This window comes from Zalophus californianus, chromosome X (assembly GCF_009762305.2).
Source record: "Zalophus californianus isolate mZalCal1 chromosome X, mZalCal1.pri.v2, whole genome shotgun sequence".
NCBI lineage: Eukaryota > Metazoa > Chordata > Mammalia > Carnivora > Otariidae > Zalophus > Zalophus californianus.
In genome coordinates this window covers 70,582,162-70,595,810 of record NC_045612.1, presented here as the reverse complement: position 1 = coordinate 70,595,810, position 13,649 = coordinate 70,582,162, and the positions used below count along the sequence as shown (strand labels likewise).

Here is a 13,649-nt window from a genome sequence, read left to right as displayed (position 1 = left end):
CTTATCATCGACTCCATTTTACAGATGATGAAACTGAGCCAAAGAGGGATGAGGTAATTTCCTCAAGCTCACAGAGCTAGTAGCCAGATGGTGGAGCAGGGATTGGAGGTGAGGCAGTCTGGCTCCAGAATCCATGCTTTTAAGTACTGTTTTATGCTGCACCATTATAGAAATTTGGGAAAACACACAAACATACACAACAATCTGTACTAGCACCACTTTGCTAGATAGCCTTCCTGTCTTTTACATGCACCCTTTTTCTAAAAAATGTAGCATATTCTATAGCTTGGTCTGTAACCTTCCTTAAGGCCATATCCTGTGTCTCTACAGACAGCCTTATACTCATTATTTTAAGTGGCGCATATCCTTTTGTGTTGGTTGAGACATTATTTATTTAAGCAATACCCTACGGAGGGACATTTAGCCTGCTTCCAATTTTTCTCCATGACAAGAGTTCTGCAAGAGGCAGAGGGGTGACGGCCTTTTTTAATAAAACTACCTTTTAAATCCAATCAGCTACAAACGCAGAATAAAATTTTTTTTAAAAAATGAAAAACCGCAAGGGAGGGCAAGGCCGGTGCGTAGGAGGGCGCTGCCACCGCGGCTCTTCCTCCCTTCCCTTTGTCTGGAGGCCCCGCGGGATTGGCTAGAGCCGGCGCCAAGGGACTGCAGAGGGCCGCGCCATCCACTACGCACGCGTCGAGGAGCCGGGCCGGGAAGTGGGGGAGCATGGGAGCTGGCTCAAATAAGGGCGTGCGACAGAGGAAACAAAAAAACGCAAAGGCGGGGTTTCCCGCCCCTGCTCCACCCTTGGCTCCGCCCCCGAACAGACCCAAACTTCTTATTGGTCAGCCATCTTCAGCTCCATTGGTCTGAGGGCCCAAGGACCGGGTCTGCCCCAGAATATGCCTGCTTCCAGGGCCGGAGCGAAAACGGTCCGTTTCGATGCTGTTTTCAGGCATGTGTTCCGGACATGCCCTTGGGGCCTGAGGGGGCTTTGTGCGGCAAACGAAGCCGTTGAGGGTTCTGCCGCAGGTTCGGAAGATGCCGCCCAAAGGAAAAAGTGGTTCCGGGAAAGGGGGGAAAGGTAGAGCGGCCAGAGCAACCAGAAAGAATGGGGTCGGGTGAGGAGCGAGGGGGAGGGAGCACACCGGCGATCCCTGGGGTCCTAGGCGGGGGCAGCGGGTGGCCAGTGACTGGAGGATTGACCGGGACGTGAGAAGTTGGAGACAATCGGGGCGGACTTCTCTGGAAAGCCTTAAATGAAAAAAGCATGGAAATTAGATGGTAGATAGGAGAGGACAGAGGATGAAGAGAACGTTCTGTTTGTTTCTTCAGAATGGGGAAAACTTGAGAGTGAGGCTGACATGAAGGATCCAGTAGAGTTAGGGAGGTAAGGGTCCAGAGGAGTGAGATTTGAGAAAATGGGGTCCAGGACAGGTGGAGAAGTTGACCTTTGAATAGGAGAAGGGATACATTATGCTTGAGGTCATAGGGAAAGAGACGAGGATGGGTGTGGTTGTAAAAATCGGGGCCGGAGTGGGGGGTGGGGTTTGTATGACATCCTGATTAATGGCCTCAATTTCTTACTAAAGTGGAAGGCAAGGGTAATTTTTAAGACCGAGGGGCAGGGACTGAGTGGGGGTCTTGAGAGTGGTAAAGGTTTGGAGTGGTCACTGGGGATGATGGGAAAGGAAAGAAAACACTAATAAAAGGATCGGCCCTCAAGGCTGAGAGCCTGAGGTTGGAAGTCCATGGATCTGTAGAGGACACAATCTACACAGTCATGATTTACCTGGTAACTTGCAACTGGCACAATATAGGCCTGAAAAGAGCTAGGTGAGCCTTGAGCCAAGGTTGAGAGTGTGTTGGCCAATAATAGAATGGCAAAACAAGGTAATTAAGGGTGCCAGTGGGAGCACAAATGATGAAGCACGAGGTCCGGGAATTTCATAGTCTAGGAGAACATAGCAGGATAAAGGTACCGAAGTGGGGAGTGGTTTCTGGGGAGTGGTTTCCGTGAAGCCAAAGAGCCAGTGTTGTGGGAGTGAGACATGAGAAGGCGGGAAGAACATGAAGTTGTAGTCGGGGACTGAACTGTTTGTTCTCAGTGGCATGGTTCCATCGTGTGCCCTCGGGAGCAGGTGGCCTGGTGTAGAAGGCATGGACATTCAGGAGGGAGGTCCGAAAGTGTGAAGTTAGGTTGTTGGATGGTTCCTCAGCGTAGGTGGTGAGGTTGTCCGAGATGATAGCGAGAGTGAGGGTGGAAAGGAATCCTGAAACTGCCGCCAGAGTCCTCAATCAGAGGGAGTATAAGGTAGCAGTCAGATGGTGGCATCTGGCGGGGGGAGAGGATGAGATGACTGGAAAGCATTGTCCTTCGAGAGTGAACGTACAGCAAACCCACTTAAGAGTTTGGTGTAATACAACTCCTTTGGCAGTAACATTTTCTTAGGCATTTGGTCATCAGTGTTTTGGGTTTTTCAGTTGAGTTGGACATTTACTGAACAACTGTTGTGTAAGATAACTGTGCCAGGCATTGGAAATACTCAGACAAGTAACCTGGAGTCTCTTGATTAAAACGTTACAGTGGCTCCCTTTTCTAGGATAAATTCCAGGTTCCTTAGTGGGATTGCTAGGCCCTCATGCCCTAACTCTCGGCCCCCTCCCCTGGGCTTATCTCACAACACTCCCACCTCGGCTTTGGCTTCATCCCTAGTTTCCGACACCTAACACATTGTCCCACCACCCTGCAGTGTCTCCTCTTCCTTGTCCTTTCTTCATTTGGTCAGCCTCTGCTCATCCAGGAAACCTGCCCTGAGTGGTTCAAACGGCCCTCTGTGCTTCCACAGCCTTCTGTCCGTAGATCGTAGGTCATTCTCCTGAAATGATCTATTTACATGTCTGTCTTCCCCAGTAGACTATGAGCTCCGTGAAGGAAGGTACCATGGCTTGTTCATCTTTGTATCCCCAGTGTCTGGAACTTACTAGTTATTTAGGAAATCTTAACTGAACATTTAATCCAGCAATAGTTCTTACGAACGTCAGCCCCTAACAGTAAGTACGCTGCCGTGAACACAGAAGTTGACATAGTGGTAAGATGACATCATGCTAAAATATAAGATGCCACCAGTGCTTGTTAATCTGAATATCGACAGTGTTTCTTAGGAAGGTATCAAGAGGCAATGTCAGAGCCTCCAGGAATTTGGACATGAATGTATTCTTTAGCCAAATACCGGTGGTGGGAAAGTTGATCTTTTTTTTTTTTTTTTTTGGAAAGTTGATCTTTATTTAAAAATTTATTCTGAGAGATTTGACTTACTGGAGTGTGAGTACTCAAAGACAGCGTCGCAGTGCTTATTAGACATCTAACAAGAGCTCAGGGATTTGCTCTTAGAAGGCAGGATTTCAAATTGGGTCCAGAGAATCTGGACCAGGCTTTTGGCGCTCTCGTTCATCCATCAGCACACTCATTCATCTATCCCTTTTCCACAAAGGGTTTCTGTAAGGCACACATTTCTGTTTTAAGAGAGGTGAGGCACAGATGAATTTAGCCTCATGTATTAAGGTGTCTGGCAGAGGGCCCTTTTGAAGCGTGGTGCTGTGACAGAAGTATCAGCTCCCATTGTGTTGGCCCTTTGTTTAAGTATCAAGACGCATTTTAAACGAGTTCCTGTGATATGTCTTCTCTAAAGGGGGAGCATCCTCTGGGAGTGACGGTTCTGACAAGAAGGCTCAGGGTCCCAAAGGTGGTGGCAATGCAGTAAAGGTGAGTCACTCATTCCTTTTGTTTTTCATGTTAAATATAAATAACGTATATACACGTGTTATTCTGGTACCCAGGAAAGGAAAAGACAGTATGCTGAACTCATTCTAAGAGGCTAGCCTAATACTGATGTAAAGTCAAGATAACAATATTGGAAGATAGGGACCAGTCTCACGTATGAAAGTAATTCCTTTTAAGTGTTTTCTCAAATGCTTTCTCAAACATCCCGAATTTCTTCATACTTTGTATTGTTTCTTTTTTATTTTTTTTTTAAAGATTTTATTTATTTGACAGAGACACAGCGAGAGAGGGAACACAAGCAGGGGGAGTGGGAGAGGGAGAAGCAGGCTTCCCGCTGAGCAGGGAACCCGATGCGGGGCTCGATCCCAGGACCCTGGGGTCATGACCTGAGCCGAAGGCAGACGCTTAACGACTGAGCCACCCAGGCGCCCCTTGTATTGTTTCTTGAAAGGTACACTTCATACATTTCAAAAAGTAATACAGAGTATGAAGAAAATAAGTAAGTGAATGACCTGTTTCTCAGAAGGAAATGATATTTTATGAAACCAGGGACTTAGGGGCGCCTGAGTAGCTCAGTTGGTTAAGCATCTGCCTTCGGCTCAGGTCATGATCCTGGAGTCCCGGGATCCAGTCCCGCACCAGGCTCCTTGCTCAGCTGGGAGTCTGCTTCTTCCTCTCCCACTCCCCCGCTTGTGCTCTCTCTCTCTGTCAAATAAATAAATAAAATCCTTAAGGAAAAAAAAAACCTGGGGCTTAGATAAGCAGGCAAAGGCACAGATCTCCTCAGATAGCTCCCCCACTGGTAAGCTGTAGGCCAGGGCCCTGACTGTGAAAACTGGGGTGGGAGACAATCACAAATAATTACTTGAAGTACTTGACCTCGTCCCAGAGGAGTGTCTGCCCTGGGAAAATATAGTCTGCGGACAACCATACTGCTTCGTCCTGCATAACAAGGCAATTCCATGCTCCAGTCAGGGTATGGGATCCCGTACTTTGATTTATTCATTCAATCAGGACTTAGTGACATCTGTCCCTGCGCCAAGCAGTGAACAAAGTTCTGGGTATTTTAAAAAACGGGGGGTAAGAGATGGTTTCTCTTGTCACTCTGCAGTTGGAGCAGTTAGGTAAGGAATACATTTCATTGCTGCATAATAAGTGCAGTAGAGCATTTGCATCCTATAAATCCAGCCAAACACATGCAGCCAAAAAAAGAGAGAGAACACAGTGTGAGCCGTTCTACCCACTTTCCTATTCCATGAACCAGAGAAAGAGTGAGATGGGGGACATGAATCTGCTTTTCCATAGCTGACCTCTGTTCTCGTATGAGCATCCAATTATGTGAAGTGGGATTCTGGCATCCAAAGATAGGTTTTCATGAAGCATGGTCCCTAAAAACCAACCAAGTACTTTTTCTGGTGTTGAGCTGAAGTGGTCATTGTTGCCATGGCTGGGGAGACAGGCTCTGTTGGGTTTAATGAGGGCTGACATGTTGGTCTCCAGTAGGGCATCTTCATAAGGGATATTGTAGGGTAATTTTGGCCACATGCAGTTTTCACCCTATGTCCTGACTTTTACAAGCTCCCAGCCTAAGAGAGTGCTCCACTGCATATGAATTTAAAGAGGCCCCTTGCCCTTTCTGGGAAAAAATAAGTTCAGTGAGGCTATGTGTGAGGTATGTGGAAAGAAGTGACATGTAATCAGGTAGGAAAGTTGATTCGAGCTAAATTCTTTTTTTTTAAAAGATTTTATTTATTCATCAGAGACAGAGAGGCAGAGGGAGAAGCAGGCTCCCCACTGAGCAGGGAGCCCGATGCGGGACTCGATCCCAGGACCCTGGGATCGTGACCTGAGCCGAAGGCAGACGCTTAACCGTCTGAGCCACCCAGGCACCCGAGCTAAATTCTCTTGTTAAGCTTTTTCTTTTGAGACCATTTTAGACTCTCACTCAGTTGTAAAAAAAGTACATGTACAGGGGCGCCTGGGTGGCTCAGTCGGTTAAGCGGCTGCCTTTGGCTCAGGTCATGATCCCAGGGTCCTGGGATTGAGCCCCACATCGGGCTCCTTGCTCAGCGGGGAGCCTGCTTCTCCCTCTGCTTCTCCCTCTGCTGCCTGCCGCTCCCCCTGTTTGTGCTCTCTCTCTCACTCTCTCTCTCTGTGTCAAATAAAAATAAAATCTTTAAAAAAAAATACATGTACCTTTTACCCTGTTTCCCCAATGGTAACATCCTACATCAGACTCTAGAAGGATAGCACAACCAGGAGATTGACATTGATACAGTAAAGCTACAGAACATTTCCCTCACCCCAAGGATCCCTCTTGTGGCCCTTTTATAGCCATGCCCACGTCCCTCCCCTACGTTCCCCCCATCCTTAACCCCTGGCAGCAACTAACCTGTTCTCCATTTCTGTAATTTTATAATTTCAAGAATGTTACATGAACGGAATGATGCAATATGTAACCTTCTGGCTTTTTCCACTGCATAATTTTCTGGAGATCTCATTCAAGTTGTTTCATGTACCAGTAGTCTGTTTCTTTATATTGCTGAGTAGTGTGCCATGGAACGGATGTGCCATATAATGTTTAACTGTTCACCTGCCAGAAGACATCTGGATCATTTCCAGTGTTTGTAAAGGTCCCAGCAGGGAGGGGACCCTGGAACCCTCTGGCCTTTCAGGGCCTATGCTTCTTCACATCCTGCCCTTCTGCTTTCAACCCCACTCCTGAGCCCACACCCTGCCCTGTGTCTCTAGAGCTGTCCAGATTCTGAAATCCACCTGCCAACCATAGCCTCCCTCCTTTCCCCTCATTTCCTGCCTCCGCCGATCTTGTGTTCTTCTCTGCATGCAGACCTCAAGCCCTCGAGCCCACCTGTTCTCCCCACCTTCTCCCAGGCTGTGTGTCTGTCGTCCAAGCCCCGTGTGTCCTGTAAGCTGGAAATTAGATCAGAGAGCCTGACCATTGCATCTGGGAGCCCCAACTCTTTTTCCTTTTGGTCATCTGCTGCATCCACCTGCAAAACTACAACTCGGGATCAGTCCAGTGGTCTACTTCCTTTACATTTAAACGCAGAGATGGTGGGCCCTGAACGGAGAGTCACACGGCCTCAGGAATTGGGACCACTAATTCCTGGTCTCTGACCTTAGCTAGGCCCTCAGCACTGTGCTGCAATCCTCTGCCACTCACCTGCAGCCATCCACCACCCAACTCTAGTCAGTCAGTAGATAACTTCTTCCAGTGGTTTCTCAACCCTGGTGTACGTCTGATTCCCATAGACAGCTTCTAAAACTACCAGTGCCCAGGGTCCCACCCTGGACCAAGTGCCTCAGAATCTCCAGGTGGTGGGGCCTGGACCTTGATGGATTTTTTTAGCAGCACTGAGAATGGTTCTGATGTGCTGCCAGCGTTGAGAAACACTGATCCAGTCTCACGGGATTGGTGTGAGGATTTCACTCGAGAACGCATGGAAAGTGCTTTGCACGGTACCTAGCAAATACTACCTTTTAATCTTTTTTTAAAGATTTTTTATTTATTTATTTGAGAGAGAGAATGAGAGAGAGAGAAAGCACATGAGAGGCGGGGAGGGTCAGAGGGAGAAGCAGACTCCCTGCCGAGCACGGAGCCCGATGTGGGACTCGATCCAGGGACTCCAGGATCATGACCTGAGCCGAAGGCAGTCGCCCAACCAACTGAGCCACCCAGGCGCCCACAAATACTAGCTTTTAAATATTGCTAAATTTTCACACGAAAATGGAAACCAGACCTATCGTCAGGAGCTCACTGGCTTTCCAACCCCCTGCCAACAAAGTTCTCTTCACCCACACCTCCCTCCTCTGTCTTCTAAGGCCAACGAATTTTTCAAGCAGTGCTCTCGATGCCACGCCTGGCTCCTTCATTAGCTCCACGCTCTTCTGTTGCTCTGTTTTCAGCCTTTCCCTCTTTACTGCATCTTTCTCTCCATTCTGAGAGTATGCCCAGGGACCTTTAAAATAGATACGTGTCTGGGACCTTTTTCTTCTAAGAGCTCTTTCTCCTTTTCTGACTCAGCTGGGGGGAGTACCCCCTCCCCCACCTCCCATTACTTCCTTCGTCTGCCCACCACAGTCTGGCTTCTGCACTTTCTGCTCTTCTGAAACTGCTTTTGCTAAGGTCATCGATCACCCAGTGCTAAATTGATTTATTTCTTCCCTGATCACTCTGCAACATTTAAGCCTGTTGACCATTTCCTTCTTGAAACTCTTTTGCAGGGCGCCTGGGTGGCTCAGTCAGGGAAGTGTCTGCCTTCGGCTCAGATCAGGATCCCGGGGTGCTGGGATCGAGCCCCACATCGGGCTCCTTGTTCAGCAGGGAACCTGCTTCTCCCTCTCCCTCTGCCTGCCACTGCCCCCTGCTTATGCTCTCTCATGCTCTCTTTCTCTCTCTTTCAAATAAGTAAATAAAATCTTAAAAAGAGAGAAAGAAAGGGAAAGAAGGAAAGGGAAAAAGGAAGGAGGGAAAGAAAGGGAAAAAGGAAGGAAGGAAAGAAAGAAACTGTCTCTTGCCTTGGTGTGTGTTAAACAGAGCTTTTCTCTCCTACCCATCTGGCCTTTCCTTTGTGCTCTGCTTATTGAGCGTCTCTCTTTGCTTATGGCTTAAATGTCCATATTCTCCAAGGATGTCTTTAGACTGCGTTTCTCCTCATTCTGTGTAGCCCCTCTGAGTCATCTCCTCACCTCCCATGGTGTCAGCTTACTACCTCCACACTGATCACTCCCAAATCCTCTCTGGGGGTTGGCTTTCTCGAAGATGCTGTCCTCCACAGTTGCCGGTCAGTCAGTCACATTGCAGATCCTGCAGGTACTACAGACTCGTGTCTAACCTGTCACGCTGTCCAGACCAGAATACTTGTTTATTCATTTGTAAAGTGTTGGGTGGGAACCTCTTTCTGTGATCACAAATGCTGTAATTCATTTCACAGCAATTGAACCAACCAGAAGGTTGCTTGGCGAGTGTGGAATCCTAAAGAGGGAGGCATTCTTGAAGCAGTTGTAGCTAGGCCAAGCTGAGGTCGGATGAACCATCCTTGTTTCCCAACATGTATCTCGCTAGCGTCCAGACTGTTTGTCCCTGTCTTCCCTGGACAGCGCTGGACACATTCTATAGAAGTCTGCCTCTCTGAGCCCGCCTTTTGACAGATTCTTTACTTTGCTGTGTTCCTACTACACAGGAGTGTGTAGTTCCTCCAGTCAGGAAGTTATTCCTGTGGGCCTAGAATCCCCTTGCCCCTAATTTTAGGAGTCAAACCCTGAGGCCAACCTTGATTTGCTTGTCTCTGCATTTATAAGGGAGACACCTTTAGCCCCCATCCCAGTGTGTCATTTACAATAAAACCATGGATTGTTGAATGAGAAATTGGGAATCCTGCAGAACAGTTCCCTTGACAAAATCATTTTAAAAGATAGAGATTTGTTTTTTAAAAAAAGCAACATGGCTTTATGTAAACATAGGTCAGATTTGAGTACTTCTGTAGGGTTGAGTATTCTTTTTTTTTTTTAAGATTTTATTTATTTATTTGACAGAGAGAGATGCAGCGAGAGAGGGAACACAAGCAGGGGGAGTGGGAGAGGGAGAAGCAGGCTTCCCGCTGAGCGGAGAGCCTGATGCGGGGCTCGATCCCAGGACCCTGGGATCATAACCTGAGCCGAAGGCAGACGCTTAACGACTGAGCCACCCAGGCGCCTCCAAGGGTTGAGTATTCTTAATCAACATACAATACTTTTTCAAGGTGCCGAATTGTGAGGAGGCTTTATATATTGGGCCTCTTGGGGTGAAAAAGGATTTCCTAGTGGGTTTTTTAATATCTTCCCCACTCTGATAAAGTAACGGCTAACCTTTATTGAGTACTAACTGCGTTATCTTAGTCTTCACAACCCTATGAGAACATGTAGGTACTATTATTATCTCAGGGCACAGATGGGGAAACACTTGGAGGCTTAAGAAGATGCTTACGATCATACAGCAGAGCTGGGATTTGACTCGAGGGCCCAAGCTTTCAACCATTATGTCTCCTTTTCCTGTTAACCATTGAAGTATATGGTAAAGATGGGAGCTTCCCCCAGCCCGATGCCCATTTGCCATCTCAATCAGAGTTCCGAGATAGTGTCTTGACAAGGGAAATGGGTTTGTGGCCATCGCCCAACTGAGCAGACTTCCAGGATTTTCTGCTGCCATGAACCTAATGTGTGTTTTCACTAAGGGGTAATCCAAACATGAGTGCTGTGAAAAAGGGAATCATTTGGCTCTCCCAGATACTATGTGAACATACTTTTTCCTTGCAGGTCAGACACATTCTGTGTGAAAAACATGGGAAAATCATGGAAGCCATGGAAAAGTTGAAGTCTGGAATGAGATTCAATGAAGTGGCCACACAGTATAGTGAAGATAAAGCCAGGCAAGGGGTATGGTGCTGTTGTCATTTAAAATGATCTCTCCCTGGGCGCCTGGGTGGCACAGTCGGTGAAACGTCCGACTCTTGGTTTTGGCTCAGGTCATGATCTCGGGGTCCTGGGATTGAGCCCCGTGTTGGGCTCCCTGCTCAGCGGGGAGTCTGCTTGAGATTCTCCCTCTCCCTCTGCCCCTCCTACTTGTGTTCTCTTTCTCTCTAAAATAAATACATCTTAAAAAAAAAAAAGATCTCTACCCCATGGAGGACACACAGTAGTAGGGATTATTTCTACGTTCTGCCATTAATTTTAGCCATATCTTGGCTGAAAGATCTTAAAAGCAGAAATGTCCAACTTGTAAACAGTTGTGTACAGGTCACCTGTGTGTAAAACTAGGCGTTACCAAACTGGCACAGCTAACAGATGCCTGGCAACATTGTGAGTGTGTACATGTTCAGTCCAGGGTTGGATCTCTTCCACCCAGCTGCCCTTGGTGAGCCCACTTCTTTGCAGTCTGGCTGAATGAACCTAGGAACCTGAGCGTTTGTGTTGGGAAGTTCCCAAGCTACAGTAGAACCGTTTCCTCTTCAGGGCCACGTGACATCATGTTATCTTTTGGGTTTTTCAGGGCGACTTGGGTTGGATGACCAGAGGTTCCATGGTGGGACCATTTCAGGAAGCAGCATTTGCCTTGCCTGTGAGTGGGCTGGATAAGCCTGTGTTTACAGACCCTCCGGTTAAGACAAAATTTGGATATCATATTATTATGGTTGAAGGGAGAAAATAAAGTTATATGAAAGACTGAATATGTTTTATACATTCTGTTTACTTCTTTAAAAGGTGTTGAGTAATCCTTGTATGTTATGAACTCTGTCGTTATGGGTTTGTAGGCACAAAATGAAGTGGAGAAAGGTTGGCATACACTGTAGCGGGGGGTGTTCTCACAGATAAGTTAAGCAGGGGTGTCTGGCTGGCTCAGTCGGTAGAGCGTGCGACTCTTGATCTCAGGGTCGTGAGTTCGAGCCCCACATTGGGCATAGAGTTTACTTAATAATTAAAAAGAAAAAGGTGAGTCAAGCTTATTCCTTTTAACCTGTAGTCTCTTCCCTCCCGGAACCACTCTCTCTAATTCTCGGTATATCCCATAAGTTAATTTAAAAACCATCTCCAGGGGAGCCAGATACTAGTTCACACTATTCACACATTGAGTTGGACATCAAATAGATGGATTAGAATATGAAAATCCTAAGTTCCTAGGCAACACTTGTCTTGTTAGCCAATTTGGATTTGCCAGGACAGTGATTAGCTCCATTGTCTTAATACCATACACTATATAATGGTCATTCAACATGAACTCTTTTATTTTTTTTTAAGATTTTATTTGTTTGAGAGAGAGAGCACCCAAGCAGAGGGGAGAGGAAGAAGCAGGCTCCCCGCTGAGCTGGGAGCCCAACATGGGGCTCAATCACAGGACCCCAGGACCATGACCTGAGCCAAAGGCAGACACTTAACCGACTGAGCCACCCAGGCGCCCCCTGAACTCTTTTTAATGAACGCTTTTTTAAAATTTTTTATTTAAATTCGATTTAGTTGACATATAGTGTATTATTAGTCTCAGGGGCAGAATTTAGTGACTGACTCATCGGTTGCATATAACACCCAGTGCTCATTCTATCAAGTATCTTCCTTAATGCCTATCACCAGTTACCCCATTGCCTTACCTCCTCCTCCCCTGCAGCAATTCTCAGTTTCCTGTAGTTAAGAGTCTCTTACGGTTTGCCTCCTCTGTTATTTTTTTCTTCCCTTCCCCTGTGTTTCTTAAATTCCACAGATGAGTGAAATCATTATGAACTCTTTTTAAATAAACCTTTTTTGGAGGAAAAAAGGCAATCAGTTCTTTTACCAATTGTTTGTACTAGACTAAGCAGCCAGTGTTCTGTGTATCTGCATTTTAAAATTTTACAGTGCCATATTTATGACCTATTCGACAAGGAATATTATAAGTACTTAGACTGCTTCAAAAATAAAATTTTGCCAGGGGTGCCTGGGTGGCTCAGTTGGTTAAACGTCCAGCTCTTGATCTTAGCTCAGGTCTTGATCTCAGGGTCCTGAGTTCAAGCCCTGCATCAGGTTCCACACTAGCCTGCCTTAAAAAAAAAAAAAAAATTTTAAATAAAACTTGGCCAATACAACCATGTGATTCTTAACAGTGATTCTTTTAACACCCTGTCTTCTCACTCAGCTGCATTTGACATGTAAGTTTCTTATTTTAGAGGAATTTCTGGGCATCTCCAGCAGGTTATACCTTCATGAGATTTTCCCCACTGAGCAAACTAATGAACGGATGCCCCAGTCTCTTAAGTACAGGTATATCAGTATGATACTGAGAGATGTTCAAAATAGTAGGCATAGGATGAAACTATTTTAAAAACCCCATTCCAAACCGAGTCTCCCGGGGTGCCTGAGTGGCTCCGTCGGTTAGGCGTCTGCCTTCGGCTCAGGTCATGATCCCAGGGCCCTGGGGTCGAGCCCCGCATCGAGCTCCCTGCTCTGCGGGAAGCCTGCTTCTCCCTCTGCCTCTGCCTGCCACTCCTGCTTGTGCTCTCTGTTAAATAATTAAGTAAAATCTTTTAAAAAATAAATGAAGTAAAATACGTAGGATTACAAAGGATACCAATTATACTGAACCAGTAATCAAAACACAGTTGACCCTTGAACACAGATTTGAACTGTGTGAGTCCACTTAACACAGGTTTTTTTTTTTATAAACAGTATAGTACTACAAATGTGTTTTCCTTACGACTTGACTTTTTCTCTAGCTTACTTTTTTTTTTTTTAGATTTTATTTATTTATTTGACACACAGAGATAGCGAGAGAGAGAGAGAGAGAGGGATCTCCCCACAAGCAGGGGGAGCGGCAGGCAGAGGGAGAAGCAGGCTTCCCGCATGAGCAGGGAGTCCGATGTGGGGCTCGATCCCAGGACCCTGGGATCATGACCTGAGCTGAAGGCAGCGGTTAACCAACTGAGCCACCCAGGCGCCCCTTCTCTAGCTTACTTTATTGTGAGTACGGTATATAATACAGATAATGTGAAAAATATGCTAATCAACTGTTTATGTTACCAGTAAGGCTTTCAGTCAACAGTAGACTATTAGCATTTATTCTTGAGGAGTCAAAACTTGTATGTAGATTTTCGACTGTGTGGGGAGGTTGGTACCCCTAACCCCCACATTGTTCAAGGGTTAACTAGTTTTTAAACTGTTTTACATACAATTCATATATTTATTTATTTGAAGATTTTATTTATTTGACATAGAGATAGAATCAGAGAGCACAGTGAGGGAATGGCAGAGGGAGGAGAAGCAGGCTCCCTGTGTAGGGAGCCCGATGCAGGGCTCGATCCCAGGACCCCAGGATCATGACCTGAGCCGAAGGCAGATG

The 13,649-nt window shown here is 46.4% G+C and overlaps 1 protein-coding gene across 2 annotated transcripts; it reads left to right on the top strand.

Annotated features, from left to right (window-relative positions):
* The first annotated feature begins 916 nt into the window (after positions 1-916).
* Positions 917-11,013, top strand: PIN4 (peptidylprolyl cis/trans isomerase, NIMA-interacting 4). 2 transcript variants are annotated; one of them, XM_027608237.1, is made up of 4 exons: positions 917-1,087; positions 3,696-3,769; positions 10,103-10,222; positions 10,836-11,013. In XM_027608237.1, the coding sequence occupies exons 1-4, from the start codon at positions 1,045-1,047 to the stop codon at positions 10,992-10,994; spliced, it is 396 nt and encodes a 131-aa protein (XP_027464038.1). In that variant the 5' UTR covers positions 917-1,044; the 3' UTR covers positions 10,995-11,013. The 2 variants fall into 2 exon arrangements, with proteins under 2 accessions (XP_027464038.1, XP_027464039.1); XM_027608238.1 differs by having other exon boundaries at positions 996-1,124.
* The last annotated feature ends 2,636 nt before the right edge of the window (positions 11,014-13,649 follow it).

Coding starts and splice junctions, on each gene's coding strand:
- PIN4 (XM_027608237.1), top strand. CDS start 1,045: ATGCCGCCCAAAGGAAAAAGTGGTTCCGGGAAAGGGGGGAAAG. Junction 3,770..10,102: donor GTGGTGGCAATGCAGTAAAG/GTGAGTCACTCA, acceptor TTTTCCTTGCAG/GTCAGACACATTCTGTGTGA. Junction 10,223..10,835: donor AAGATAAAGCCAGGCAAGGG/GTATGGTGCTGT, acceptor TGGGTTTTTCAG/GGCGACTTGGGTTGGATGAC.